The following is a 27,682-nucleotide window of genomic DNA, read 5'->3' on the forward strand; positions in this document are numbered from 1 at the left end:
GTCCTCTGATCATTACAATCATTCATATATGAAAGTATGCAGTGTTTTTTTAATTGTTGCACGTTCACTTCTTATAAAAATCATTCAATTCAATAGCGATATATAATCTTTATAATCGCAATAAGATTTTTTGCACTTTGTAATTATAATAAATATTACGAATTATAATAAAGTACCGATTTTTTTCATATCATCGTTATGGACATTTTCCATTTCTTAATATCTAAGTTCGAATACCAAAGTCTTATTTTCAGATTTTTCATAATAAATTTTCATGTTTTTATATCGGAAGACTAATTTACAGACAAATTATGTACGGACAAAAAATTTGAAGCACACATTTTTTATGGAAGTTAACTATGTAAGTGGACTGGATATTCCAATAATCCTTTAATGTATATAATAATAAATAATTAAATAATTAAATAATATATAATTAAGTATAACAAAACAAAACATAATTTGATAATATCTATAATATCTATAAAAATCAATAAAATATATATTTTTTTTAAATATAAAGACATTAAAATAAAAATTTAGAAGTTTTATAATAATATTGGCCTTTCCTCAAAAAAAAGCTACCTATGACCTATCATAGTTTAATAATAAGTAGTACATATAAATCCAAATTAACAAAACACAGTTATACGACTAGTATTGAAAGCACATAATAATGCAAATACGAATGTGCGATTGGAAGCTTAAAACTTCTCGAGAAAAAATGAACTTATGTAATAATATAAAATCATATGTACAAGTGAGCATATATGATTTCTTATGCCCATTTTTTCTCATGTCCTATGCCTCGTTTGTCATAACAAAAGAATTTTATCAATCGTACGTAACATATATTAATTTTAGGCCTAAAATAGGAATCTGCTGTCATATAATTAATTTAAAATTCTATGATATAAACTCGCGCGCACATATGTATGCGCCCGATTTCATATATTATATATATTACTTTATTTCTATATATACATAAATTTTATATATTTATGTATCTCTCTGTATATGTATATATACATATATATCATATAATCATTCTATATATTTTATAGAACTTCAAATGTGTGCTTCTACGCAACAAGTGATTTTTATCATTTCGTGTTTCGATTCCTCCTATTACTCACACAATGTTTATCAATGTTCTTATACATGTTCTGTTATACATTTATAAGTAAATTAAACTTTTCAAAAACAGTTTTTATATATATTAATAAAAATTTTTTTTTTAAATTTGCATAATACGGCACATGAAGTATAGGAGTAAACAAAATATCAAATTATTTTCACAGTAAAAAGATATAAATAAATAAATATAAATATTTAGCTTATGTAATTTTAAGACGTTTTTTGTTGGATCGTGCTTTTGTAGTTTTATGTTATTTTTGATTTCTACTAAAATTTTAAGATTTCTTCTATCATTAACATCATTCATACATACATATGCATAATATTTTTATACTTTTTCTTTTACTCTTTAAGTTCATATTCTCAAATTCGATATTTAAATATTAAATATTTTTGCGCACTACCCTGTAATTTTTAAATGCAAACTTCCTTGATTACAAAGAAATGATACAGCATTTTGAGAAAATTTGAAATTAGAAGTTCAGAAAATTTCTCTTGAAAATGTTCATGGACATTATCAATATCCAGATTTTACAAGGGCAGTGAATTTAAATATGAACACATTGGCACATTTTAAAAGAAATTTTTGTTGCATGTCCCATCATAATCTAAGATTTCAGAAAAAAATATTTATGATTCGTAACTGTATACTGTGAATACAGAATGGATATTTGTTGAAAACATCAATATATATATATATACTCTGACAAACATGTAGTATAATTCCAGCAATATTGTAACGATTTGATTCTGATTTGATAAATATTATTAAATATACTTTCAGTTTCCAGTTGCGTCTATATTCACATCTACTGCTAGAATAGTTTATTTGCTCTATAACTTGTTTAATTCGTATTCTATGTCTCATTTGGATCTAGTGCAATTGTTTGATGATTAATCATAGCAAGTACGAATGCAACAAATAGCTATTCTGTAAGATTAAGTTAAATTGAATCACTATTAAATTTTTTTTATCAGCTATCTTGAGAATAGAATAGAAATTAGTATCCTATATATTTAAATCTAATGCAATTGCTTCATTATTTCAATCATAGCAAATATAAATGCAATTATTTTACTAAATTAAGTTAAACAGAGAATTAGACTAAATTCATCATCTATCTAAAGAATGATTTTTTTCGAAGCGTCATTGATTTGGTGTTCAAGTAAGAAATATAGATATGTTGATATAACACATTGTTTAACATATCTAATACGAATGTACACAAGTTTATCCTCGCAAAAAACTGATAAAAAATCGTCTCGTCTCATTATGCGATAATTATGGAAAATAATGATGGCACTATTCCTTTTTAATATATATATATAAAAAAAAGTAAAATTTAGACAATAAGCAACCAATGTAACAACTAAACGTTTTCCTTGATATTTTTGAGTTGAGCTTGACTAATCTCGATTTCAACATCAATAATGTGACTGTAGAAAGATACTTTTTAAAAAATGCTGTCAATTGAATGTTTGTAAAAATGGTACTAACCTAAAAAAATCTGTAAAAGATTTCAGTGGCACATGAATTATAGCATAGAATAAAGCATTGTTGCAGAAACTACTTTTACAAGTGAGGAACCTATTGAAGTTAATCGACTACTTATTATTTTTGTGCACTTTGTGCAATATTTATCAGTCGTTTTGATTTTAAATTTTATCATTTAGCCTATGAAAAAAATTATGCAGTTGCATTATACGCTATATAAAATCTATATGAAGGAGCGACATTAATCATTGGTCGGTGGATCCATAGCATAGATTATAGCTTTCATTACACTAGCTGCTGCTAATGCTGCGTAAGGTTGCCATTCTTTGATTCGAGTACCATCTTTGTAATCGGCAATTCCGCGAATTACGACGAAATTTTCGCGGCAATTACCTAAAATACTCTCTACCACGGCATCCATTTCCGCGTCAAATGCTAGTGCGCCGAATCGACTTGCGAATTTTTGCCTAAGTTGATCGTCTCTTGCAATTTGTCGACCAGATGCCACTGGCGCTAGATGAATTCGAGAACATCCGTCAGTTCTGTAATATTAATACAATATTAATTTATATTAGTATATTATACTTTTATATATAGTATATTATATTTGTCTATATATTAAAATATGGATTTATTTATATAGTTTAAACAAATTAATTTAAATCAATTACCTTTTATTTATGGAATCCTGTGGTGCAGTTGGATGAGATACTTCGATAACATCTCTTTCTCCAATAGCCATATATAGTTTATCGGATTCTGGTGGTGGTGCATTAAAGTCATGTTCTGACTGATTGATCAGATTCTCCAAACCTTCTTTCGTATATTTCTGCCATGGCGGAAATGCTTCGTTTTCAGCCTATGGAAAAATGCAAAATAAAAATTAATATTTTTAACAAACAAATATACATATAAATATAATATTGTTCATGTAAATATCGATTAAATGACCTCTTTCTTAAGAGTCGCCGCGATTTCTTGAAGACCCAAATTAGGTGGGCAATATTCTTTGGTCTCGAAATGATAATTCCCATTTTCATTCATCTTGGCACTTTCGCAATAAATGTATGTATATTTATTATTATACGGCGTTGGATGTGATATTACTACGTCACCCAGTCGCACGTGTTTATTGTAATCTGTATAATGAGGAACACCACCACCGACTCCGACGAGAAAAACAAAATCCACCTTTTGGAATGTACCTGTATACAGAAATACAAAAGCAAAAGATTGTAACAATGTGTAATTGAACGTGTGTAATAAAATTGAAAAAAAAATAAATGTTAAGAAAAGAACTGTGTACAGACCTAACAATCTAGTAGTAGTATTGCCAGCTGCAGTCATTGCTTCTCTAGTATGGCCCACAGTTGGCAATTTAGTGCACACAATCCTATGTGCACCGATATTGCCCAAAGTATAAACATTTGATTCCCCTATAACAAACAACATCTATTTATTTTTCATATACTGATGTATTTTAGAGTTTATGTTTCCATCTATTCTTGATTTGTATGATACATTGTGCGTTGTGCAGCTATCAATAAAGTAGAACGGAACCTATGTTATATGTGATAATAAAATATAGGTAATAATTTATTCCATACAGATGTATCTCCCAAATAGTACTAGATATAATGGAAATAAATATACATAATATTATAAAAATCTATTTAAAAATTTTATGTAGTTTTGTTAAAAAGTTAAACTCCCTTGTTGAAATGCCGAATATATTTTATAAAATATGTATTTTACAATTATTGCAAATATATATATTTTACTGAAATTTTTAAGAAGTATTATTAATAATAATAAAGAAAAAAAAATAAATATTTTCCTTTGCTCCAATATATTAAATACTTGAGAAATAAAAAAAATTTTTAAATAAAGATGTTGATATTAATTGTAAATATGATAAAATTTAACAAGATGATATAATGTATGTATCCCATAAAATGAACATAATACACAAAACATATACATAAAAACAAAAACAACATACATAAAATAAACATAAAGCTGTACAAAAACAGTTTGTGTTAATATTAAATATTCATAATGTGTAAAAAAAGTTATTATGATAAAAATTAAAAAATGACTAACATAATACATTAAATGGATTTATAGCATGAAAGAAATACTGTGTTTTGAAATATATGTTATAGCATCATATCCCTGCATTGTTCTTCAATCGCAAGCAATTGGCACGTTATGAAATGATATTAAAATAACGATAAAGATTTTTGTTATAAACTACTTTACCAAAACGGCATATCACTCGCGGAACTCCATCTGTCGTATCTGGTGAGCTTGCAGTACCTAAAGTTTCATGCATAGTGAAATATACGTTCCAATATCGTTTGAGTATTTGCCGCCAATTAATAGATAAGGTAAATCAATAATTATATTTGCATATAGAGAAGTGGAAGAAGAGAGAATGAGCATAATCAAAATGATGATAAAAATTTAGTAGAAATAATTTGATTAAAAATTTTTAAAAATGATTCTATGTAATAACATGTTTTAAGAAAAAGTATGTAGAAATAAAGCAAAAGAGTTAATAAAGTTATTTTTCTAATATTTAAAAAAAATTCAATTACCACTATTTATTTCACAAGAAAAGAATAAGAAGTTTATATTAGTTTATATTTCACAACTATTCATGTCTTCAGTGTTATAGTTTCAATGTTATAGTTTTAGAATTACCATTCTTGTGTGTAATATAAAGTAAATATTAAAATGCAAATGATAAATAGCAGAAAATCTTACCAACAGTAGTGTAACGAACAAAGGTTTCCTTGTTTTCAATCATTGAATCCACAGCAAGTTTCTCACAATATTGAGCTGTAATAATAGCTATTGTAGGTTGTTTTGCACTTGCCATTGTTGGCATCTGCTTCACTACCTAAAAATAAATTTTATAAATTTATTAATTTTTATATATTTATATATTTTATAAATTTTATTTTAGAGAACACATATAAGTTAATAAAAAAAAAAAAACTAAAATATTATAAGCAAATAATAATAAGTTACTTGAATTTGAGTATCTTCATGGACAACACGTGTGAAAGCCCCATGATCCAATGCTTTAATGAGCCCTTTCTCTTGAAGTTCTTTCAATTTAGCCTCCACGTCCAACGGTTCCCATCCATGTTCCCTAAAATAATATTATTAAAATTATTATACAATACTAATTATTATACAATTTATTATAAAAATAATTACATATAATTCTATTTAAATATATTAATCTCTTAATCTAAATTTTATTTAATACAAATACTTACTTTGATATGTCAACTATAGTTATTGGGTTTGGATAGGCAGACTCAATGAGCTCCAGAACTTTTTCTACTGTTAACTCAATCACTTGACCCATAATGGCTTCATCTGTAGATACTTTTAATAAAAAAAAAGAAGAAAAATTTATTTCATCATGTAATTGTATTGATAGGATTGATAAATTTGGCAGATTTGAAAGCTGCACATATGCCTATTGTAAATATTAAATTATAGTTAATAGCATCGAAACAAGAATAACAGCACTCCATATGCAAGTTAAATTTTCTGCCATGTGAATGAAAGTGTAGATGAGTCTAAGTTTGTATATTAAATAACTTCTAATTTTTATAAATGTAAAGATATGTGGAAGTTTTAAAGGTGTGTAGTTGTAATATAGTGCACAGTTGTTTTCTATAGCTAGAATCGAGCTAGAACCGTTAGTGAAGGATATAGTTAATGTGTATATGGAACTTGAACACATATATGTATATGGTAGCTAATGACCATGATTAGAAGGTTCGTGCTCTACATGGATGCATTTCCTTACAAAATAAAAACTAAAGTGGCAATATTATTGTATTATGTAGTTCGTTAATGAATAATCAATTAGTAATAATCAGAATTTAGAGAAAATAAAAATAATATAAATTTTAAGAATATGGAATAATACGTGCATATGTTTTTTATGCGAGTCACTTTATTTAAAATCAATGTAGATGAAATAATACATTGTCGAGAAATAAAATTTTAATTAAAAAAATCCATATTCAAACAACTAATTATCATATAATATGTCAAGTTATTTGCATAAGTAAATTATGAAATGTGTTTTATATAATGAATAACAATTTTATATGTCTAATTTTATATGTCTAATCATGCTGTATGATAGGGTAGATATGCACCATGTAGGAAATATGATATCCAGGTCAAGTCAAGTAGTTAAGTGGGATGTTTTTTACACTCTAATTAATGTATTCTCTAGTGATTGATCGTTCTGTTAAACAGATCGGAAAATCCTTTTGCATGATTAAAGTATATAATCAGCATTTTATAAATTTGTATAACATATTTTTTTTCAAATTTAATCAAGATGATAAAAATGTATCGTTTTATTTCTCTCAAATTGTTAAATGGAATATCATTATATATAAATCAATGCAATGCAAATCATAATACTGAGCAAACTTTGTTAAGCCAATGTTGTTATGGTTACCAGATGATATTGTGCCAAGCAATTATATATGTCTACTAGCTATTTTTTTTATTATAAAATTATGAAAAAAATTCACAATTATTTTGCTTTAAATAATTATTGTGTTATAAGAAACTTTATTATGTGTGTATCATATGTTTTGTTTGAATTATTAGCCTGTGTATGAGAAAAAGAGAACATCAATAAAATGTGACAAAAATGCTGAAATTTTTTCATTCTCGAACCTGATGTCCATATAACTTTCTCAGAGGGAGGAAGTGTGAATAGTAAGTGACCAGTAGCTGTGAATAATAGAAATTAGGTATATGAAACAGATGTTCACGCTTAATACAGTATAATTGTGAACACAAAATATACATGGAAAAACTCTGATTTAAATTATATAATGGATATATATAACTGAGAGTTTTAGTCAAGTATGCATTTCCTTTTGAGTTCAGCTGCAATGCGCACTTGAGACACGTTGCTCTAATATCTTTCAATAAGGAACTATTAAGCACAATCAGTTTAATCAAATAACCGTTAACCCTTCTCCCGTATAAATTTTTTAGTTTATTAGCCAAAACAAGATTGCACTCGAAAATGAGAATAATATATGTAAAATGTATAATTAAATTCTATTCATATTCCACACACACACATCACAAACGCGCGCGCGCGCACACACACACACACACACGCACACACACATACATACATATAAAGATATATCTATGTAGTACATTATAATAAAAAAGAAATAATTAATAATTTTTTACTCACATGGTCTGCTTGGAAGTGTGATTGGTTCTTCCAGTTGTCTCAACTCTATTTCTAGTTTTTTAATACTAGGATATTTATGTTGCATTAATTTCATTATCTTTTTTATAAATCCCACGTAATCTAGAAAAGAAAGAGCGAAAAAGTCAAAGAAAGAGAAATTACTTAATATCATAGAAATATATAAAGCAAAGAAAAATAAGTTCAATTTTTTATTAATGTAATTAAATCAAACATTTGCAAAAACTAAATTGATATTATATGATCATCATGAGATTTTCTAAATATTAAATTTGATATTCCTTCTTGAATATACAAGAATTGAGATACAAATTTATTTTCCTACTCTCAACAGTTTAAAATTAGATCTTAGTTCGTGCTGTAAGAGCAACATAGAAATATTACTCATTTATATTCCTCAATTAGACTGGACATATTTGGTTTCAAGCAGTTCTAAGAAATGTACATGTGATATCAATCAATGTATATTATATTTCAATTCACCTCTAGGAAACTCCTGTGGAGTAACAAGTTCTCTGAAAAATTCTTGTGCAATGCTTGGCTGTTCTGTTTCGGAGAGTGTATCAGTGAACCAGAATTGTAGAGTTCTTTGTTCTTGTGTATGCTTTCCAGTTTGTGCGCTTACTAGAAATACTCTGAATTGTAGGCCAAGCTGGGCAGGATGTACTTCTCCATTTGTTACTGTAAGAATTTGATATTTTATTGTAATCTGTCAAATGTCAACTGGAAACTAAATAAAAACATACCAGCCATAGCCTGTTTGTTGATGACAATTCCTTTATGATCGCCACCAGCAATGTGAACATTGTTCTCGTTTCCATTCTCCGCCGGAGGCTCCAAGGTTTGTCTCTCTATTATCAGTGTTGTGGAATTCGAAGTTTTGCATTTTGGCGTCATTACAATGTGCTCTGCTCGAAGGAAATGAGAAAATGTATCCAAAATGCCTATCTTTGTCTTATTGCGCGTGATAAAATTGGCAATTATCGTTCATAAATCTATTACAATTTTTATAAAATTTACACTTTTAATAATCCTTTAGCATTCTTGAAATAATTCAATTCAGGATAATAAACTCGAAGAAAGATAGACAGATGTTCGTATGAAGATCGCGTCAACTAATCTTTCCAATATGAAAAGATCACATTTTCGTCGATTTTGAAATGAAAACAATTTTATAGCTGACTTTCTGATTGTTTTCTCTTTATGCATTTTTTATTTATCTCCAAGTATACGATAAAAAAGTCCGTTTTATGATGACTTACCAGTCTTTTCACCCATCTTTGCTATGTATTTTCTTTCGAGCTGCTAATATGCAACTGTTGTTTTCTCACAAAAGTGACGGGATAGAGAGTTAGGCGCACTGAACTAGAACACTTTGAATAGAAATACAATCAAATTACAATACTCCATCCATTCGGATCGACGAACAGCCATTGACTAGCAGACTAGCTCTGACTGAGACTGACTGTCACCAGTCCAGTCACCACTTCTTACCAATACCAGTGACGACATCGCGGATCCGCGCTGGCGCCTGTGAAATCAGCAGACGATGCATCATCCCTCCTCACCTCACTCCCTTCTCCTCTCGCCCATTGAACGATCTGTTGTCTTACTCTATTTTACATTTGTCATGATACAGCATGCAGCTTTTATTGTGAAATGTTAATGAGAAAAATTAATGAAAAGAGGAATATATTAATGTAAGGAAAATAACTGGAAGGTGCTTTAATTTATAATCGATAAAGCTCTTCTGTCTCATCGGAAAGGTCGCCGTTATCGTCATTCGTATTTAAACTTAATGTTAATTATCTCACGTTATCGAACGATGCGTCATGGGCAGGAGACTGACGTCATCATCATGGGTTTATATAATACGATTTATAATTGTGAATGTTATTTTTTGTACATAAAAAAATATATGACAAGATAAATATAATAATTATATATTATAATTGCGAAATAAGATGTGCATATGAAGATTTTATTTACGATACTTTATAATAAATGATATACACTTGTATCGACTTAAATAAAATATTACAAAAATGTTTTAATAAATATACATTTCTTAAAATAACAATTATTGTGAGAGATGAACAAATCAAATGGATTATATGAGCAAAAATTATTTGAGTTGGGGATTACATAATAAGTGTACCAACATTTAATGAGTATATCACAACAAATATCGATCAAAGTTCAGAGAATATTACTTCTACAATTTTCTATCAATGGCTTTAATCTCCTGAACAGCATTATGTGATATATTATCATAAGTATTTTGACAATATCTATAAATTATTGCGAAACACATATATATAAATAAGACTTTTATCAACAAATTCCTTAAAAATTTTTTAAAATACAACCTAAATATTATTTACAATTCCAATAATATATTTAACTAATATATATCTTATTATATTAATGAAAGATATATTTCTATTAGAATTATTAATATGCTTAGCACATTTAGTATGTATTATATCTTTAAGTAATATGAATTATTTTAATATAGCCAACTTCTATTAACAGAAAAAAATAAAAAATATTAGCAATTTGATATTATTCATTTAATATTATATCTAGCAAAACATAGTAATCAAAATTTTCCAATATTTTATATGTGATAATTAATTTTAATACAAAATTATTAAAACGATTAAACAAACTTATGCTTTTTATCTTAGAGGAACTGATGAAATAGATGTCATAGATGTTAATGAAGACGGTCCAGAACTAAGATTAAGTTTATCCAATTCTTCATCAGCTTTGTTGTTCTTTAGATCCTGTTGTGTATACAAAAACTTGTTCCACTCATCAATCCTTGGATGAGCTAAATGCTGTATTGGAAGAAAAATAAAACGCAATTTTCTTGTAAATGTAAGTTCAATGGTAATATATATATATATATATATATATATATATATATATATATATATATATATATATATTTATAATTATATATATTTTTTAAATTATATATATATATATATATATATATATATATATATAAAAGAATTAAGAAAATAATCTTTGAAGCAATCATTATATATACCTCGGCGACGTCATAGACCCATATTTTACCCGTGTCATCTCCAACAGTGACATGCAATCCGCTCGGCGTCCACGATACTCTATTCAGAGCCGGACTCCCGTCGACGACAACGCTAGCGGTAGGTACCTCTGTATCCTGATTCAGATTCCACAAATCCAGCCTGCCTGAATCATCAACAGCAGCAAACAGTGCCGGATGTGTTGGTGACCAGGCGACATCGTAGACATAGTCACCATTGTGCTCAAAAGAATACAGTGGCTTGTTCTCTTTGAGGCTCCAAAGTTTGATAGTCCAATCAAGGGAAGACGTTAGAAACAGATGGGAAAAATCTATTCCACCCTGTACTGCGTGTGCGCTAATGCCGGTGACCGGTCCCTGATGACCTTCGTACGTTTCTGTTAACCCAGCGCGGCTACCATGTCGGCAGGCTATTCGATATTATGTTGAAGTCGTGTTAGTAATTTTTTGTAAGAAATACATACACAATGTGATGTAAGTATATTATACATATACATATGTAACAATTTCGTTTACCTGAATAAACGGTTCCGTCTTCGCTTCCCATGACGAAATTATTAACGTCACCATGCGGAAAGGCCAAGCATGTAGCAGCAATCGCTTTCGATTGTTTCGTATGCAATTCCAACGCTTCCTGCGGTTGCGATAACATATCTAGACTCCACGAACACAATTTCCCATCCGTCGAAATACTGATCAGATTATGCGCGTTTTGCGTTCCAACGACACTCAAGCAGTATACAGGGTGCTGTAAAATAAATAATAATTCTCTTAAACAATCAGAGAGAGTTAACTACCTAATTAATACGCATCGCGAAAATGATGAGTTACTTACAGTGTGCGCGGTAGCGGACAAAGGAGTGCGTTGTATAGGAGTTCTTTTCTGTACTCGATTGTCCCAAAGTACAATCTGGCCAGAATAAGTGCCGCCCAAGATCAAATTCGGATGGAATCTGGCAAACGTGGTGGACATAACAGGCGATTGACAATGAAAGATAAATTCCGGGGTTGTTTTCTTGAATTTCGTGTTCCAGATTAGACATACTCCGTCAGGATCGTTTGGAGTATCGTCGTTGTTGTTGTACGAAGCCGCTAAAAGCTCGGGAAACTGGGGCGACCAATCCATAGAGGTTACACAACGATTACGAGACCATCGTTCGCAGATAAACGAACGATTTAACCAAAGTCGTTGATGATTTTTCTCGTCCCTGTAAATGCAACGGTTACAATTCTATGTACACAATCGTTGATAATCAAGCAAAACGTATCTATTATAAAGCAGTTATAATTATTAAGCTTGTAGAAGAGAAGATTAAAAAGATTGAAAAATAAAAAAATTTTTAAATGTCGTTTTTTATACTTACATTCCATCTTCACCATCCATAGTACCAGTATAATCAGTGTAAATATCGACTGATTCACCTAATGCTCTCTCCACTATCCTGCTAGTGCGATCGAGGAATCGTTGAAAGTCCTCGGACAGGATAATCATTTGTTTCTCTTCTTCACTAAGCTCTCGTACTTTTGGAATTAATAAAAATAAAAAAGTTTGATCATTAAATGTAGGATTGATGTAAGAAGAATGATTCTACTTACCTTCTTTCTTAGGTTTTTCCTTCTCTTTCTCTTGCTCTACTTGCGTCACGGCAGGCTGGACTTCCTTAACTTGCGGTAATCCATGAGGGAGAATCCCTGGTGGAAGTTTACTTTGGAAACCATCCATATGCGGCAAGCTATTTTCTTCGTCTTCGGCTTGGCCATCATCAAATGTCAAAACTGTGGTGAATAAGCTGGTTCCGCTATACCCTAACTTGGATATAACTATCTAGCTAGCTACTAACTAATCTACCTATATTTACTTAGTTTCACCAATATTCTAACGAATTTATTGAATCAGACGCTTTGTTTTTATATAAAAAAAAAATGAAAAAAAAATATTTTGCAATAAATATTAAATAAATTGAAAAATATTTATAATGAAGTAATTTGTCATTTTATATTCATATCCATGAGAGAAAAATAACACTATACATTCTACTAGTCCGTAAATCCTAACATTAATTTCTGCAATATCTTCATATCTACTTTTTACATTTCAACTGCCAATATTTACATGCCAGCATATCACAAAAAAAAATTTATTTTTATTTTTTTAAAACAGAATATATATGCTATGTTTCTTAATATAAATTATATATATGTAGCTATATAACTCTTGCAATATTTAACAACATAAAATTTAAAAACTTTTTTTTTAAGGAACAACATTAGGAAGCTTTGATAAATATACTATCTATTGATTAAATATACCATGCTAAAAAACTTATAAACTTTATAAATAAAAACAAAATGTTACATATATGAAAATGTGAGCCTAGATGACATCAAAATTAGACATACGAAAGGTGGACTATTTGTTGATAGACAATCACAAATAAGACTGATTTTATATGTATTCGTACCACATTTTGTTTTTTCAATTATTTTCAATTTCTCTCCACCCTTTGTTGGCATGCAATATCAATGAAATGGAAATGTATGGAAATGTATAGAAAAACAAATGTGAATATTCTAAGTAATAAGAAAATATTGATTTTTCCTTTATCCGTTGTTAATTAAATTATTATCATATAGAAATCATGTGCGTATATAGATTATTATATGTGAAATTTCACCACCTCTCTCTTTTATAGTATTAATATTAATTTTGTAAATATAACGATTAATGATGAATACAGAGAATTTGCAAAGATTAATAAATAATAAAATCGAAAAAGAAATGAGTTTTATTATCACGGCTAGAGCTTTTTTTAAATAATATAATAAACAAATGCATATAGAGTGTGGAGATAAATTAACGCAACTTCCCAGGTCTCATGCAGTGCTAATTAAATTTATAACAACTACGACAATGATAAGAAATAAAATATAATCTACAATTTTATCATTTTAATTCTCAAAATCATAAAAAATTAATAAATGTATAATAACAAAATCTTTTAATTAAAGTGTCAAATCTCAAATATATTGCCAATTATTAGATAACAATTCGCAATATAATTCACTGCTTTAAAAAATAACAATGCTATGAACAGTTCAATTTCTGCATGCGCGATACTTAAAGCGGATATCTTGAAAAGAAAAACTTAAAAGAATAAAAAAATAAAGCATCTTATCAAGCAATTTGTAAACGTCAGCGGCAATTTCCTCCTTTCAGTGCAAAATATAAAGCAAAAACAACATATTACAATAAGAAAGAAGAATTACAATAAGAAAGTTATGTGAAAATTATTTGTAGACGCAACTTTGTGAGAGTGTGAATTATGGGCATGTTCGTGAAATAATTAAGTAAATTGAATCGTCTTTAGAGAGGATTACCTACCTGTAAATTCGTCCTCCCATTCTAAACCAGGATTTAGATTGTACTCGTCTTGAAGGAGGGAAAAGAAAATGTCAATCAATTTGATATTCTATTCGCCAAAATAGTTTGTAGGCCTTTTTAAATATTTTTCAATAAACATTATTGATGCATAATGTACATGTACAAAAATTAAAAGTTACTTGAGTCTTTCATTTCGCACATTAATTTAATCGTGAAAAATTTATATTGTTATTGCATCATTCTTGCAATAATATATTGCAAAATAAGATCCAAATAACTTCTTCTGTTTTTTTTTGTCATGCAAATTACATCAATTACTTAGAAAATTTGAAAGTAGAAATTGAAATAATCAAATCATAGAATCTATATACATATGTATAATGTATGCATACACAAGTGTTCAATATTCCTACTAACAATTGTATGCTTAAAAATTTTAAAACATTGATCCACTTTAAAAGAGGCCAATTTCCATTATTTCTTAATATGCATTTTCACAAGACTAATGTCTATCTTTTAAATATCAGACACAGAAGAAATGATAGGAATCTTTGTTCTAGATTCTTCTACATATTTTTAATATATCAAATTTTAATATATCAAAATATTCTTTTTTTTTTGCATAATGCATCAATTAATGTAGAACATGATAAAGTACGATATTTTTCGGAAATTAAATTTGACGTCAAAACTCAGTATTATAAATCTCAGAAAGAAGTTTCGACTAACTAAAATGAAGACAATTAAGGGATCATGAAATTGAAACGACTTAATTTAATACAACATACTGACATCTCCGACTGCTAAATAAAAGCTATATGTTCTTTTTGGTTTCGATTCAATGTTCAAAAATATTTGTAATTAAAATTATTTAAATTATTAAAAATTACTTTCTAAAAAAATTGACTGGTGGTGGAAATAAATCTGTCGACATTCATCATGATAAGAGATATTCATACGTAATATTTTTTGAGACTGCTGTAATGTTGTGCTACAATTTCATATAATTGTTTTTTCTTTAGATGTTAATTTATTAACTTGCTACGCGCCACCCACGTGCTGTTAAAAAGCAATATTCTATAATTAAGGAACACATCTTATAGAAAAGTTCCTTTGCCACTAAAAGCTCAAGCAATATATCTTTATATAAAGTATTAAGATCCTTGTGTTATTAGATAAAAAATTTATTAAAAATGAAGTCAGTATATATCGAAAATAATGTATCTAATAGTAATCTAATAGATTATTTTCAATTTAAATTAATATTATTTTCAATTTAGTTAATATTCCACAACACCTTAGCTCTATAAAAATTGCTTCCATTAGTAAGCATGTTGATGATACATATGTTATCGTTCCCAAAGAGATTTCAGATAACCGTGATAATCGCGCCGAGAACTCTGGAAGGTGCGTTAAGTTGTGACAAGATTTGCCAATGGATATTTTCCTCAAAAGACATTCTTGATATATCATCTAAGATGTTATCAAGAAAATCATTACAATAATTGTCAGACTTTTTTAACTTTCCTCATTTTCGTTTAACGGTTTATCAATTTATTTGTTCTTTACCCTTATATTCTTTTGTAAATATTAAAATATACAAATATATTTTAATAACATGCCTATGTGAAATTAATAGTAAAGTTTATAAGAGATAGCTTGGAAAAGACTGCTAATCATATTTAAGGAGCCAGAAATGTCGAAATAACCATCTTCAAAATTTGTACATGCTCTTTGAGAGTCAAGTATATGCAGATAGATTTGTGTCGTGTGCCTCATAGCAGATTTCTTTATTGTATAGAGTCGGGATGTCAGATAAGTATTTGGAAAATAACAGATACAATAAGGAATATAAGAACAAATGCACCCAAAAATAGATAAACATAATGAGAGAAGAGTCAGAAGAAATATAAAAGCGATCCGAAAGCGTAAAAACCCGATTAAATTTTGGGTGGAGAGTTGTTTTTTTTTCTTTTTTATATACTTCCTGTATTTTTAACAGGATTTTTTCCTATTAAAATGCTAGATTCGAGAGATAATATTTTTTTATCTTTTTTTTTTTTTGTTTTTGTTTAGACTTTGCTATATCTATCCTGAGATAAAAGCAAATAAATCACTATCTGTTATATTGTAAATATTAACTCATATATAATGAAAGTTTTGGCTAACATGTACTATGTATGTATGTACTTTAACAAGCAAATTTAAAATTGAATTTTTCTTACTTTAATGCGTTTGTTGTAATGTGATTAATTTCGAATAGCATGTATAAAGTTTAATCTAATTGAATATCATGTTAATCTATCGCTAAAAATTAACAATCCTAATTCACATAACATTTTTTCTTTAGAATAGTCATTGCCTTAAGAGAGCAATAAATTGAATCCAAGCTAAACCTAACACTGAACCTAAAAGTCATTTTCAGAACCAAGAGAAATCATAACTTACCGTAATAGTCGAATGCATGAGCTGAGAAGGGGAGGGAAAAAAATTGTACTTAGTTATGATATATCATAAGAATGCACTACACTAATAATACCTCTCTACACTCAGATCATCAATTCCAAATACAAAAATCGATAGTAAAATTGTACAAAAGTACAAGAATTATACAAAAATATAAGAAAAAATTTCATGTATAACTATAATATGTTTGAAAAAGATATATCTTATAGAGACAATAATAACACATTTATTTAGATACTAAAAAAATATCGGAAAGGTAAATAATGATAAATAAAAATGTAATTTTATCTTGATATGATTAAAAAATACTATGTATCTTGCAAAAAAGATAATAATAATGCTGAATGTAGTTAGGTGGATATAATTTTGTAAGTTCTTATATTGTGCGGTGCTTCTCAATTCCTACATATAAGAGGAAACGTACATATTCAGAATGTTTATCATTTTTAGGATAATTAATGTTCATCTTTCACGCATATTCAACACTTTCATTTACTAGCAATTACAGTGTCAATTAGTTATTGATAAATATTATGGCAAATAATTTCAATTTTTCAAGCTATATTTAATAGATGTACTCTTTCTCAAATAAATGAGTTGCAATATCGCACTTACATCCCTTGTCACACTTATGCCCACCCCCTAAGTCTCTTTTAAAATTGATTTTCTTATTCTTTTTATTAGTATATGGAGAATACACAATCATCAATGAAGCAAATAATTTTGGAAGCGATCATTTCTATCAATGTTAGAGTATACATTAGCAATTAGTATCTTATAAAGCATTAAAAAATACCATAAAAGGAGTTATTTTGATATCTTATATCTTTGTCAGATATTATTATAGACTGTTTTGTCATACATTAGACTACATTAAACTATTTCTATATGTATGTGTACTAGAGAAATATTGATCATCATCATTTTGTGAGCATAAATACCAATCCTTTACCAGCATGCATGAGTCATGGTATGAGTTTTGTTAAAATTTTATTTGCATTCCTAATTCATATGTCCCCCCTCCCCCCCCAAAAAAACTAAGACGTTTAGAGTTAATGTGCTGTGTAACTTTAACTTTTTCAGTTAAATTACTGAAGCATGATTAAGCTTTTTTATAATGTAAATGTTTATTTGTATGTGGAAATAAAAGCATGAAATTATTCGAGAGATAATCAAGACTTATTTGTTTAAATAACATCAAAATATATAATATCTTAGCAAATATATTTAGTATTCAATTACAAATTTCCACATACAAAATTCGTGTAGAATAGTTCCAATATAAAATCAATTAATTAGGAACTTATATGCAATCTTTATGATTCCTCGTTGTCTTCATATAGTTTGAAATATATGAAGAACGAAAAATCACAATGTAAAAAATATGCGGAGCAATGTTTTTAAAAGCGCAAAGCATCCCAAAGATTCTATATTTTTTCGCTTGGAATCTGACGTATCTCTACCTCCACAATATGTTTCTACCTCTATAATATAATGTCGTACAACAATTATGGAAGGGTAGTAAAAAAGTAGACAGAACATACATAGGTAGTTTGGTGCAGACCCACCTTTCCTGGGACGCCACCAGTCAGTCTCAAAGTAGCCTGCGGAGCAAGAGTGAGTTGGTGTTGTTGTTGAACAGGAGGAGTAGATGGTGTATGCAGAGGACGATGTGGACAGTCCTTGTGTCCAACACCGGATGAATCGCGCGATCAGATTGTATCACAAGCAAGGGAATACGCGTATGTTTAGTTAATACCGCAAGATCAGTTAGGAAACATAAAGAATTTATTATGTATTTATATATATTTAAGTATTACGTATATGTATATATATCTTTTCAGAATTTTTCCTTTGGCTGCATGTACATACTCCAAGATAATAAATTGAACAATTATGTAATTTTAAAAAGAATATTTTTCTCTACCAAATTTTAAATTGTATCAAAAAATTAATGTCACTTTATCATTTCTTTATATAGTAAAGTAGGTGGTATAAAAATAAAATATATAAAAATTATATAATTTATTAATCATTAATATAATTTTTTTTATTAACAGAATATAAGACTGAGATTAACAGTTAGCAAAATATAATGTAAACATTCAGGAACTAACTGAATTTGCGGTTGTGTGTGTGTCATGGAAATGAAAATATTATGTGTAAGAACCACTTGCACCACCACCAAAAGAATCATAATTTAAACCAAACCCAGCCTGATTATTATACATAAATAAATGTGTGTACTATTTTGTTATATGCCCAACTAATACATTTGTTACATACTTAGTCTCTAAGGCTCACAATAAGAAGAAATATTATTGTTCATTTTCAGTTAATACTAATTATAACGTAATAAATAATATATCATATTATTTATTTTATTTTCATACACTGGTTTAAATATATAAAAATGTCCAGCATATATATTTAAATATATATTAATTAATGTGTTAAATTAAACGTATTAATTAATTTTTTGCATAATCATTTTTTAAGTAATCAATCTATAATAAACAGATGTAATTTTATATAACAACAATTAAAGCACTAAAGACAATATTCAATGTTATTTTTTAATGCAGAATATTGTTTAAATAATAAAATGTAAAAAATTATATAAATGTGTTGAAAAATGTTAATCCCCCATAATAAGAAAAAAATACAAAATTGTAATTGCGCTGCACTAGATTATTAATAATTCATATTTTAAGAATATGTAAGTTTCCTCACCATTTGAAAATTAATCATAAAAAACAATTTAAAAGGTTAACTCAACCTTAATGTTATTTGTCACTCAAAGAAAATTTAAAAAAATGCGTTTATGTGATTTTTAATAATATTATTATTTATTGCATTTATAGTTAACACATAAGAAAATATTGTTAAGACTTTAGTATGTGGTTACAGACTTGTAAACATAGAATGTTGCAATTGAAAATGATATGTATAATATAGTCTCTCTTTTATACACCACCCACTTTACCATAGTCAATCATGTAATTTCTTGATGTGAAAACTATGTATAGGTTGATGATTGATCATACTGATCAATGATTTTAAAAACACGTATTCTGAATGTATAAACTTATGTGTGAACTTATATTAAAATAAATATTGATAATCAATGCAATTATTTAGTATATAATAGTGGGAAAATGATATTGTTAAAATTTATATCATATAACATACAATATTTGATATATATCTATCCACATCTTGTAACCAATTAATCATATTTTAAGAATCTCCAAAAACAAATCACCAATTATATATATATATATAATAATATATCACCAATTTCATCAATATTTATATCTTTAAATAATGTTGTAAATTGAATACCAAGAACACGTGTTTTCTAATATCTAAATATTTCTTTGCAAGATTATGAGTGAGATGTAACACTTATGTGTAATAAATAAATAATATAAAGGAAATATTGACTCACCGTCGTGAGATGTATGCGTTGTCTGAATGGTCTGCGTTTGTTTGCTGTAGACAACTGGTTCTTTTGGTGGAATGTTTGTATGTGCCACAGAAACGATTGTGAGCTCCCGATTCTTTTTTCGATTTGCACTGCTTTGTGCCAGAAAATAAGTATTTAAAAATGGCCTTTGAAAATAAATATATACATATAAAAGTAAATCATATAAATACCTTTGAGCAGAATTTATGCTGGAAGGTTGCAAACTGGCATCTGGTGTAGCATTGGCACTTTGTTCAGGAGTTAATGAACTCATACTAGATAAACTAGATAGTACATCTAAAAAAAAAAGTCAGCACTTTATATAAAAAAACAATGTTTAAATAATGTTTATAAATAATATATGTATAATTAAAAATGTAATTATATACCTGATACTGGTGCTACACCCAATGAGGACAGCATTGCATCTATCTCCTTTCGTTGATCTTTCTCGGTGCCAACAGTTCTAACAGTCGCCTCCTCTACCTGTAATCCACAAATCATTTTAATATCACAATAATTGCATGTATATTTTTATATATGAATATATGAATGCAATATTTTTTTCTAATTAAATTTATTTCTTACATCTTTCTGTTCTTTTTCCCTCCTGCGTCTTTCCTTTTCTTCCCTGATAGCTTGCAATTTTGCCTTCTTCCTTTCCAATTCAGCTTTCCGATCAGACATCATCTTGTATAGTGATCAATACCTGAGGAATTATACTAAATTTTCTGATTGTATATTCAAGAGAGAGAGAGAGAGAGAAGAGAGTGCGTAATTTATTTTTGTGATAAAATATATACACTTCAAAAAGATATTAATATATGTATTATAACTGATAAGGAAAATGACGCAAATAAAAACCCGATTATTGATTTTTCAATGGTGACGTCAACTTCATCCAAATCATCGGCAAGGCGTTAAATTTTAATAAACGCAAACGATTTTGTTTCCTTACTGAATCATAATATTACTCAAGTTATTGTTCATAAAGACATACAGGAAAAGTTGATCAGTATTCAAGTTCGCGGCGCGAATTTGTTTGACACTGAAACCACCGCAAAACGATTGAAATTGGGCGATTCCGACATAACGGCTACTTGGCCTTATAAGAGTGATATTTAGATTTTAGATATCACGCAAATGAAACAGATAATAAAGGTTAGATTTGTCTTACCTTCGTTATTAACAATGTGTAGATTCAAGTGTGAGAGAATTATTTATTTTATTTAGTCAATTCTACATTATCTTAAAGATTGATGTGATTTCCATACGATCTTCTCCGTGCGAAACCGTAACTAGATCTGACTAGATCTTTACAAGTGTCTGCACTGTCTGTCACCAGAAGCCAGAATGAATTGAAGGTATCATCCGCCATCTAACTATATTCCCATTTTTCGGAACCTTGTAGTATGTATGCAACTTATTTACTGTTGGTAAAATACTCACTTGCAATATGTCTAAATTAAATTGAAAAATATATTTTTGCAACTGTAAATATATTTTTACGGTTGCAATAAATAATAAAATGCCGCAATTAATGTTGCTTATAATAATTTTTTTAGCTATTATTTCAACTTACTGAAATAAGTTAGAATTGCGTTTTATTGTTAGTTTCAAAATTTATTCTTTGAGTTTGATTTAATATGTATGAATAACTTGAAAATATTTATTTTTATTTATTAATAATTGTTATGTGCTTTCTAAATAAATATGTCAAGACAATCTATAATCCCGAGCATTTTATAACGATTCAAAATTGTTACATAAATTATATTGTTCATTAGAGATATCGATATATCTTATATTGTATGTATTTTGGAGATATAATATAGCATATATGTATATATGTATCTATGATATTTATATTTTTCTTATGTTTATGCTTGCTTTTTCATCATTAAAAAAAAAAAGAAATATTCAACAATAGAATTATTTTTTCGTTTCTCAGAATTATAGGTCTCACTTCGATCACGTTTCAGGCTCTTAAAAAGGTCGTCAAAATGCTAATCCCAAGCGACGTGAAAACCTAGTTTAACACATGCCCAGCAGCGTTTAAAAGTTATGTAATTCTGGTGTTGTTTCAGTGCCGGTTCTTCAGTAGTTACAGTTTCAGTCTACATCTAACAATAAATAAGTCCAGATTCTTATTAGTAGTTTTACAGTGGTTATCTCAACATTATTTCCAAATGATTCATCAATTAGAACATAAGAAATAATATTAAATTTCAACGAAGAATCCAGAACAAATATGGATCGAGTAAAAACTATTTGTAGACAGAAAATTGGCTATTCGATCAACGAAACGTGTTCAATATTCAAATGATCGAACAAATCTCATAATTATTAATACGAAGAAAATACCTGATTGATCTAATAATTATTAGCGTAAATTGGATTGATAAAAGTTATCAACGCATTGCACTAACATGTAATTTGTAGACTAAATTTGATACTTTTTTTTAACGGATATCATTATCTGCTTTTTTTATTCAAGCAGTTTTTTTTTTAGTTAGCGCGTCGCAAAATTAAATCAATTTATGAATATAATTTTTTATAAAATTTCGAATTTCTGATTAATAAAGATTATTTATTTAATACGCGTGCTTAATATGATAAAGATTTTATATCACCCGTTTACGGAATATTCTAATCAATTACTTCGTGGGATGCGAAACGCGCTTTGCAGATATACATAATAGGGATTGATAACAAATGAATAACATACTTTGCCGTTCCCACTCGCTGAGTGCTCGTAAATCCGCATTCGTGATCCCATTCGTTACATAGATTCCCAATCGGTCCGGCTACACGACTCTCTAAATTGGTATGAGGGCTAAAACTTTCGGTGATCGCATGCTTTCTCCTTTCTTTCCATTCGCGCCAAACAAAAAGATAAAAAAAAGAAAAACGCGAAAAAATTGCTCCGCGGGAACTTTCGTAATGCACCATGTAATACGGAGCAATTGCTTTTTCTTGGAAGCGGGTGCGGTGCGGCGCGCCGTCAAATCGGAGGGTTAAGGGCGCGGGAGGGATGAAAGGGTGGAGGGGAGGGTGGTTTCGGGATGATCGTGGAGAAACGGATAGCATCGAGACACACGATCAAAAAGAAACTTCTAAATTCAGCCACGCGAAATTAGCTTGACACTAATTCTACATGGGGGAGCATGGGCAAGGCTAAGAAGCCAGCCAGAAAAGATTGGCTTGTGAGGGAAGAAGGGAGGCGGATTAAGGCGACCTCGCGTGATCCCTCATACCGACTTCGCGTGTCGAAGTCTGATTTGCTTTGTTGAATCAAGTGTACACGGGGATTGTTCGCTCGCAAAGGCGAGGAGAACGAGATAGTGTGCGGAGAGTCGCCTCCACCCTCTATATCCACCCTCTTTCCTCTTCTCCCTCTTCCCCTTCTTCGCTTCTTTAGCCGCGTCGGCTTCGCTTCCATCATTTTCGTCGGCAATTAGATCGCCGATGGAACTCATCCGACTTGTCAGTCTCTCCACCGCTCTCTTCCGCGGGGGTATTTTAAACTGACGTTATCGCTGCTGGCTGACATATCAACTGCATCTTTATATAACTTGCTCGTTAGGCCGAATTCATCCGCTTTGAATCGAACAGATCATCGATATATCATTAATTAGCTACGTCGGAACGTCGGGAGTCTGAAAACAGATTGAAAATGGACGCGTCACGATAAGAATTTCACGTAGATAATCGAAAGGATCGTGAGAATTATGTCAATTATTTGAATATTTTGGCTATTATTTAAATAAATACAGGGTCCAAAATGTGCGATTTTAGATAATACCCGACACGATCTCACATTTTGACAGCTTGCTTATAGTACTGTAAGTTTGCAATGTAATAAGAAAGACGTTTCATTCCGATTCGACGATAGGTTTTAATCTTAATGGTTAATATATATTTCGCAGGTGTAATTTTCGCCAACGAGTTTTGCGGTCGATAAATAAAGATTTATCGAGCAGTAACAGCCGCAGAGACCATGTAGAGACGATAGATTCGAAAATTATCTCGCTTTGTGGCTTGTTCAATGGAGCCTGAAAATAATAGCTCATGGATCGTATCTACGATTATTTTTGGAATCTAATGTATAGAGGTAGGACGATTTATCGTACAGCTGCTATCGTTCCTCTCTTTGCGGAAGATAGATGAATTGAAATTTATTTCATCTTGCTTCGTTTATTTGTAACTTGATGGTCGAAATAACATTTTCGCGTAATGGTAACATATAATTTTTTGTTTAGATTATATCTTTGGTTGGCAGGAGAGATAGACATCGCCTTCGCATAAATCAGCTGCGGAGAACCGAGTCCACGTGGCAATTAATTATAGAAGTGCCATGCAACCGTCATATCTGGGTTGTCGGTTCAGGGGCCGGTACGGTTTCACGGACATGCGGTTTTGATATCTCTCAAACATTTCGTCAGATGAGCGGGCATACTGCTTCGTATGGGTAAGTGAGTGTGTGTGTGTGTGTGTGTGTGTGTGTGTGTGTGTGTGTGTTTGTACGTGCGCAAACGTATTTGCGTGTATATATATATATATATATATATATATATATATATATATATATCCCTCTCTCTGTAAATATGTGTATATACATGTGTTTATACCGTGGCAAGTGGCATCTACACGGATTCCCTTTCGCATTACGCCAGGCATTTCTGTTCACCGTACCGGAAACGGTATAGTCTGGCCACCTCTATCTCCCAGATCCCGCATCCTCTCTCTCCCTCTTTTTCTCGCTCTCTTCCGACAGATAAGTGGAAAGCTAGCAGGACGTAGGTCGAAGTTTTGGTGGATTTACGGAATCTCAAATTCGTACCGGCGTAAGCCGGATCTGGCCTCTCTCCGGTCAAATGGTTAAAGGTCAACCTTGTCGCGGCTGGGCAGCCAGCTTTTGCGGAATGGAACGGAGATGTTGATGGTCCTCCTTCGTCCCTACCACGGATGGGAAAATACGAACGAAAGGACGAAGAGGATGGAAACGAACCCCACATTCGACGCCGCAGACTACGGCTGATGAACCACCTGGTGGACGCGCTCACCTCTTTGAAAAGCCAGGAAACAAAGTTCTAGCAACCGTATCTTGCGTCTATTCGTCTGGCTTCCGTCGCTTTTCCTCTATCCCCTTCTCCAGCTTTTCAATGTTTTCAATTGTCTTCGTCGTACGTCGTACGAGTCATTTCTTAATGCTTTTAACGTTTGTTCTCACGTAGTTAGCATATATGTAATGATTCAAATAATAGATTATTTGCGGAGATTTGTCGATGTTCAAGCGATTTGAGATATGCCATGATATGTTTGCATTTTTGTGTGTTTGTAATCTATAATACGAAATTCATCTCATGAAATCGGCGATAAAATTATAAAACTATTCGATTGCTTAGCGCGCGAGTGTTCAAATATGCAATTATTCTTTATTTTATTTATCCAAATTATCAGCATTTGCGATGATATTTAATAAATCATCAAATTTTACAATAATATTTTAATGCCATAGTATATACTTCATGCGCGCCAATTATGGAATCTAACAACGTGAAAAAGTTGTAATTAAATAGCGTTAAAAACATAACGCGATTATAAATCTTCTCTATATCGCACCTCTTTGAATATCGTCACTAATCTCAATGAACTGCAGCAAAAAATAAGGACAAACACGGTTTCCCCGAACACGTGAGCGGTATAACGAAACAGCGGTCGATTAATCACAGATTCGGCACGCTTCTCGTCTCCTTTCTCCATTAATCTTTGATACCACGAACAAAAAAATAGAACACGATCGCCATATCGTATCGCCGATAAAACACTTGCAAATAACACCGCGCGAAAACAAGCGTTTCGTTTATCCGCGAGAGCGTACACGGCATACAGAATTAGTATTCAAAGCCCCGATAATATCGGGCTTAACGAGACTTCTATATCAGGAAACTCGCGAGGTATTGATTTTACAAAGTCGCTGGGCAAGCGGCAGTAGCACACAAGACTCGTTCGTTCATCGGCGAATTAGCGTCGATGAACTTTTGTGAATCCCAGGCTCTGAGCCCAAGTCCATCGATTCCCTCTCTTCCCTCTATCCTTTTTCATATACGCGATCACTTAAATAGATGGAACGAATTGCAAATAATTGTCGCCAATGGTGGACATTCCGTTCGAACGATGTAATTACGGCTTTGCGATCCACAGAGATCTGGTGATAATTGTAGATTTTAGTACATAAAAAGAAATTGAGAGAGAAAGAAAGAGCTCGTTCGGTAAAGGCGCGTCTAGAGGAAAGAGGATTCGATTGTAAAAGGAGCTGCGCGAGAGTATTTCAGGTAATACGATGAGTAAGGCAAGTATGCGTTGCGGCAACTTTGCGGAACACCGGACTCCTCTTTGATGTTCTATGAAGAGTTCAGATCCTACGTAAGACCCACCGGGGAGTGAACTAAGAAGCGCTTATGTGTATCATAAATGCAAATTTTCCTAAGACTTACAATCGATGTACATATATTTACCTCGTCCGCGTATTAATTACGTTGGTTTACAGGAATATTCATCATTTTATTACAAGTCACGGTATACAATATCAAATGTAATCATACATAACGCGACGAAGTGATAACATCATTTTTTGATTTTTTGGATAAGAACTTATTAGTATATATATATATCTGTCAAAAAAAAAAAAAAGAGAAAAGGAGAAAAAACTGAGAAATACGAGCGCTTCTGGAATGGTTTTCTACGTCACATTAGTTTTCACGTAGTATAGAATACGCGTCCCACCAGAGAACTTCATATCCTTTATAATCAGTATCGTACGTTAAAGTTATGGCAACTCCGCGCCCTGCACGCACATAATTTATTCGAGTGTTCTCGTTTAGGTGTACTCTATAAACACCGTTTAACGTCACTACATTTTTCCTCCACTCCGCCATGTATGTAACAAGTTAATAAGTTAAGCCAATCACATGAATATTTTTATTATATTTTAAATCAATTTCCTGTATCTCCTGTGTAATTATTAATGATGATTAAAGTAAATTGCTCGGGCGTGTTTTTAAAATAAATTTTCTAATAAAACTTACATAATTATGCAAGGAAATTATGATTAAGCAATACTTCAATTTTATTTTATTCTTCCGCTATAAATGTTACAATGCGCTCACTGAGCTGGTTGAAAAATTCATGACGGCATATGTCAGATATTTTGAATATTAAAAAAAAATATCATTATTCTTTAATCTGTGCTATAAAAGTATATGGGAATAAAATATTTTCGCGAGAGAGATAGATATAAAAGTAAGTTAGGTATTCAAAATAATTAGCGTTATTATCGGATTAACCCGTTATCCAATAGACGGTGTGATGGA

The 27,682-nt window shown here is 30.2% G+C and overlaps 2 protein-coding genes across 51 annotated transcripts; both read right to left on the reverse strand.

The window, feature by feature from the left end:
* Positions 1-578: 578 nt before the first annotated feature.
* LOC126859354 (uncharacterized) lies at positions 579-9,582 on the reverse strand. Of its 4 annotated transcripts, XM_050610568.1 has the most exons (13): positions 9,176-9,582; positions 8,660-8,821; positions 8,397-8,594; positions 7,896-8,015; positions 7,358-7,414; positions 5,923-6,034; positions 5,669-5,792; positions 5,402-5,537; positions 4,895-4,951; positions 3,943-4,068; positions 3,584-3,837; positions 3,304-3,491; positions 579-3,174 (listed from the first exon to the last, which is right to left on the reverse strand). In XM_050610568.1, the coding sequence occupies exons 1-13, from the start codon at positions 9,189-9,191 to the stop codon at positions 2,874-2,876; spliced, it is 1,851 nt and encodes a 616-aa protein (XP_050466525.1). In that variant the 5' UTR covers positions 9,192-9,582; the 3' UTR covers positions 579-2,873. The 4 variants fall into 4 exon arrangements, with proteins under 4 accessions (XP_050466525.1, XP_050466528.1, XP_050466527.1 ...); XM_050610571.1 differs by lacking the exon at positions 4,895-4,951 and having other exon boundaries at positions 9,176-9,579; XM_050610570.1 differs by lacking the exon at positions 7,358-7,414 and having other exon boundaries at positions 9,176-9,578.
* Positions 9,583-9,880: 298 nt separating this feature from the next.
* Positions 9,881-21,638, reverse strand: LOC126859353 (cytoplasmic dynein 1 intermediate chain-like). Of its 47 annotated transcripts, none has more exons than XM_050610544.1 (14): positions 21,484-21,638; positions 20,895-21,015; positions 20,696-20,792; positions 20,498-20,603; positions 20,289-20,416; positions 18,406-18,441; positions 16,820-16,840; positions 14,372-14,419; positions 12,586-12,741; positions 12,354-12,510; positions 11,825-12,197; positions 11,506-11,737; positions 10,972-11,399; positions 9,881-10,756 (listed from the first exon to the last, which is right to left on the reverse strand). In XM_050610544.1, exons 2-14 carry the CDS (start codon positions 20,994-20,996, stop codon positions 10,595-10,597), a joined length of 2,046 nt encoding a protein of 681 aa, XP_050466501.1. In that variant the 5' UTR covers positions 20,997-21,015; positions 21,484-21,638; the 3' UTR covers positions 9,881-10,594. The 47 variants fall into 47 exon arrangements, with proteins under 47 accessions (XP_050466501.1, XP_050466495.1, XP_050466491.1 ...); XM_050610538.1 differs by having other exon boundaries at positions 12,586-12,765; XM_050610534.1 differs by having other exon boundaries at positions 12,586-12,765; positions 18,382-18,441.
* Between the last annotated feature and the right edge of the window lie 6,044 nt (positions 21,639-27,682).

The sequence above is a fragment of the Cataglyphis hispanica genome, chromosome 3 (genome assembly GCF_021464435.1).
Source record: "Cataglyphis hispanica isolate Lineage 1 chromosome 3, ULB_Chis1_1.0, whole genome shotgun sequence".
Classification (NCBI taxonomy): domain Eukaryota; kingdom Metazoa; phylum Arthropoda; class Insecta; order Hymenoptera; family Formicidae; genus Cataglyphis; species Cataglyphis hispanica.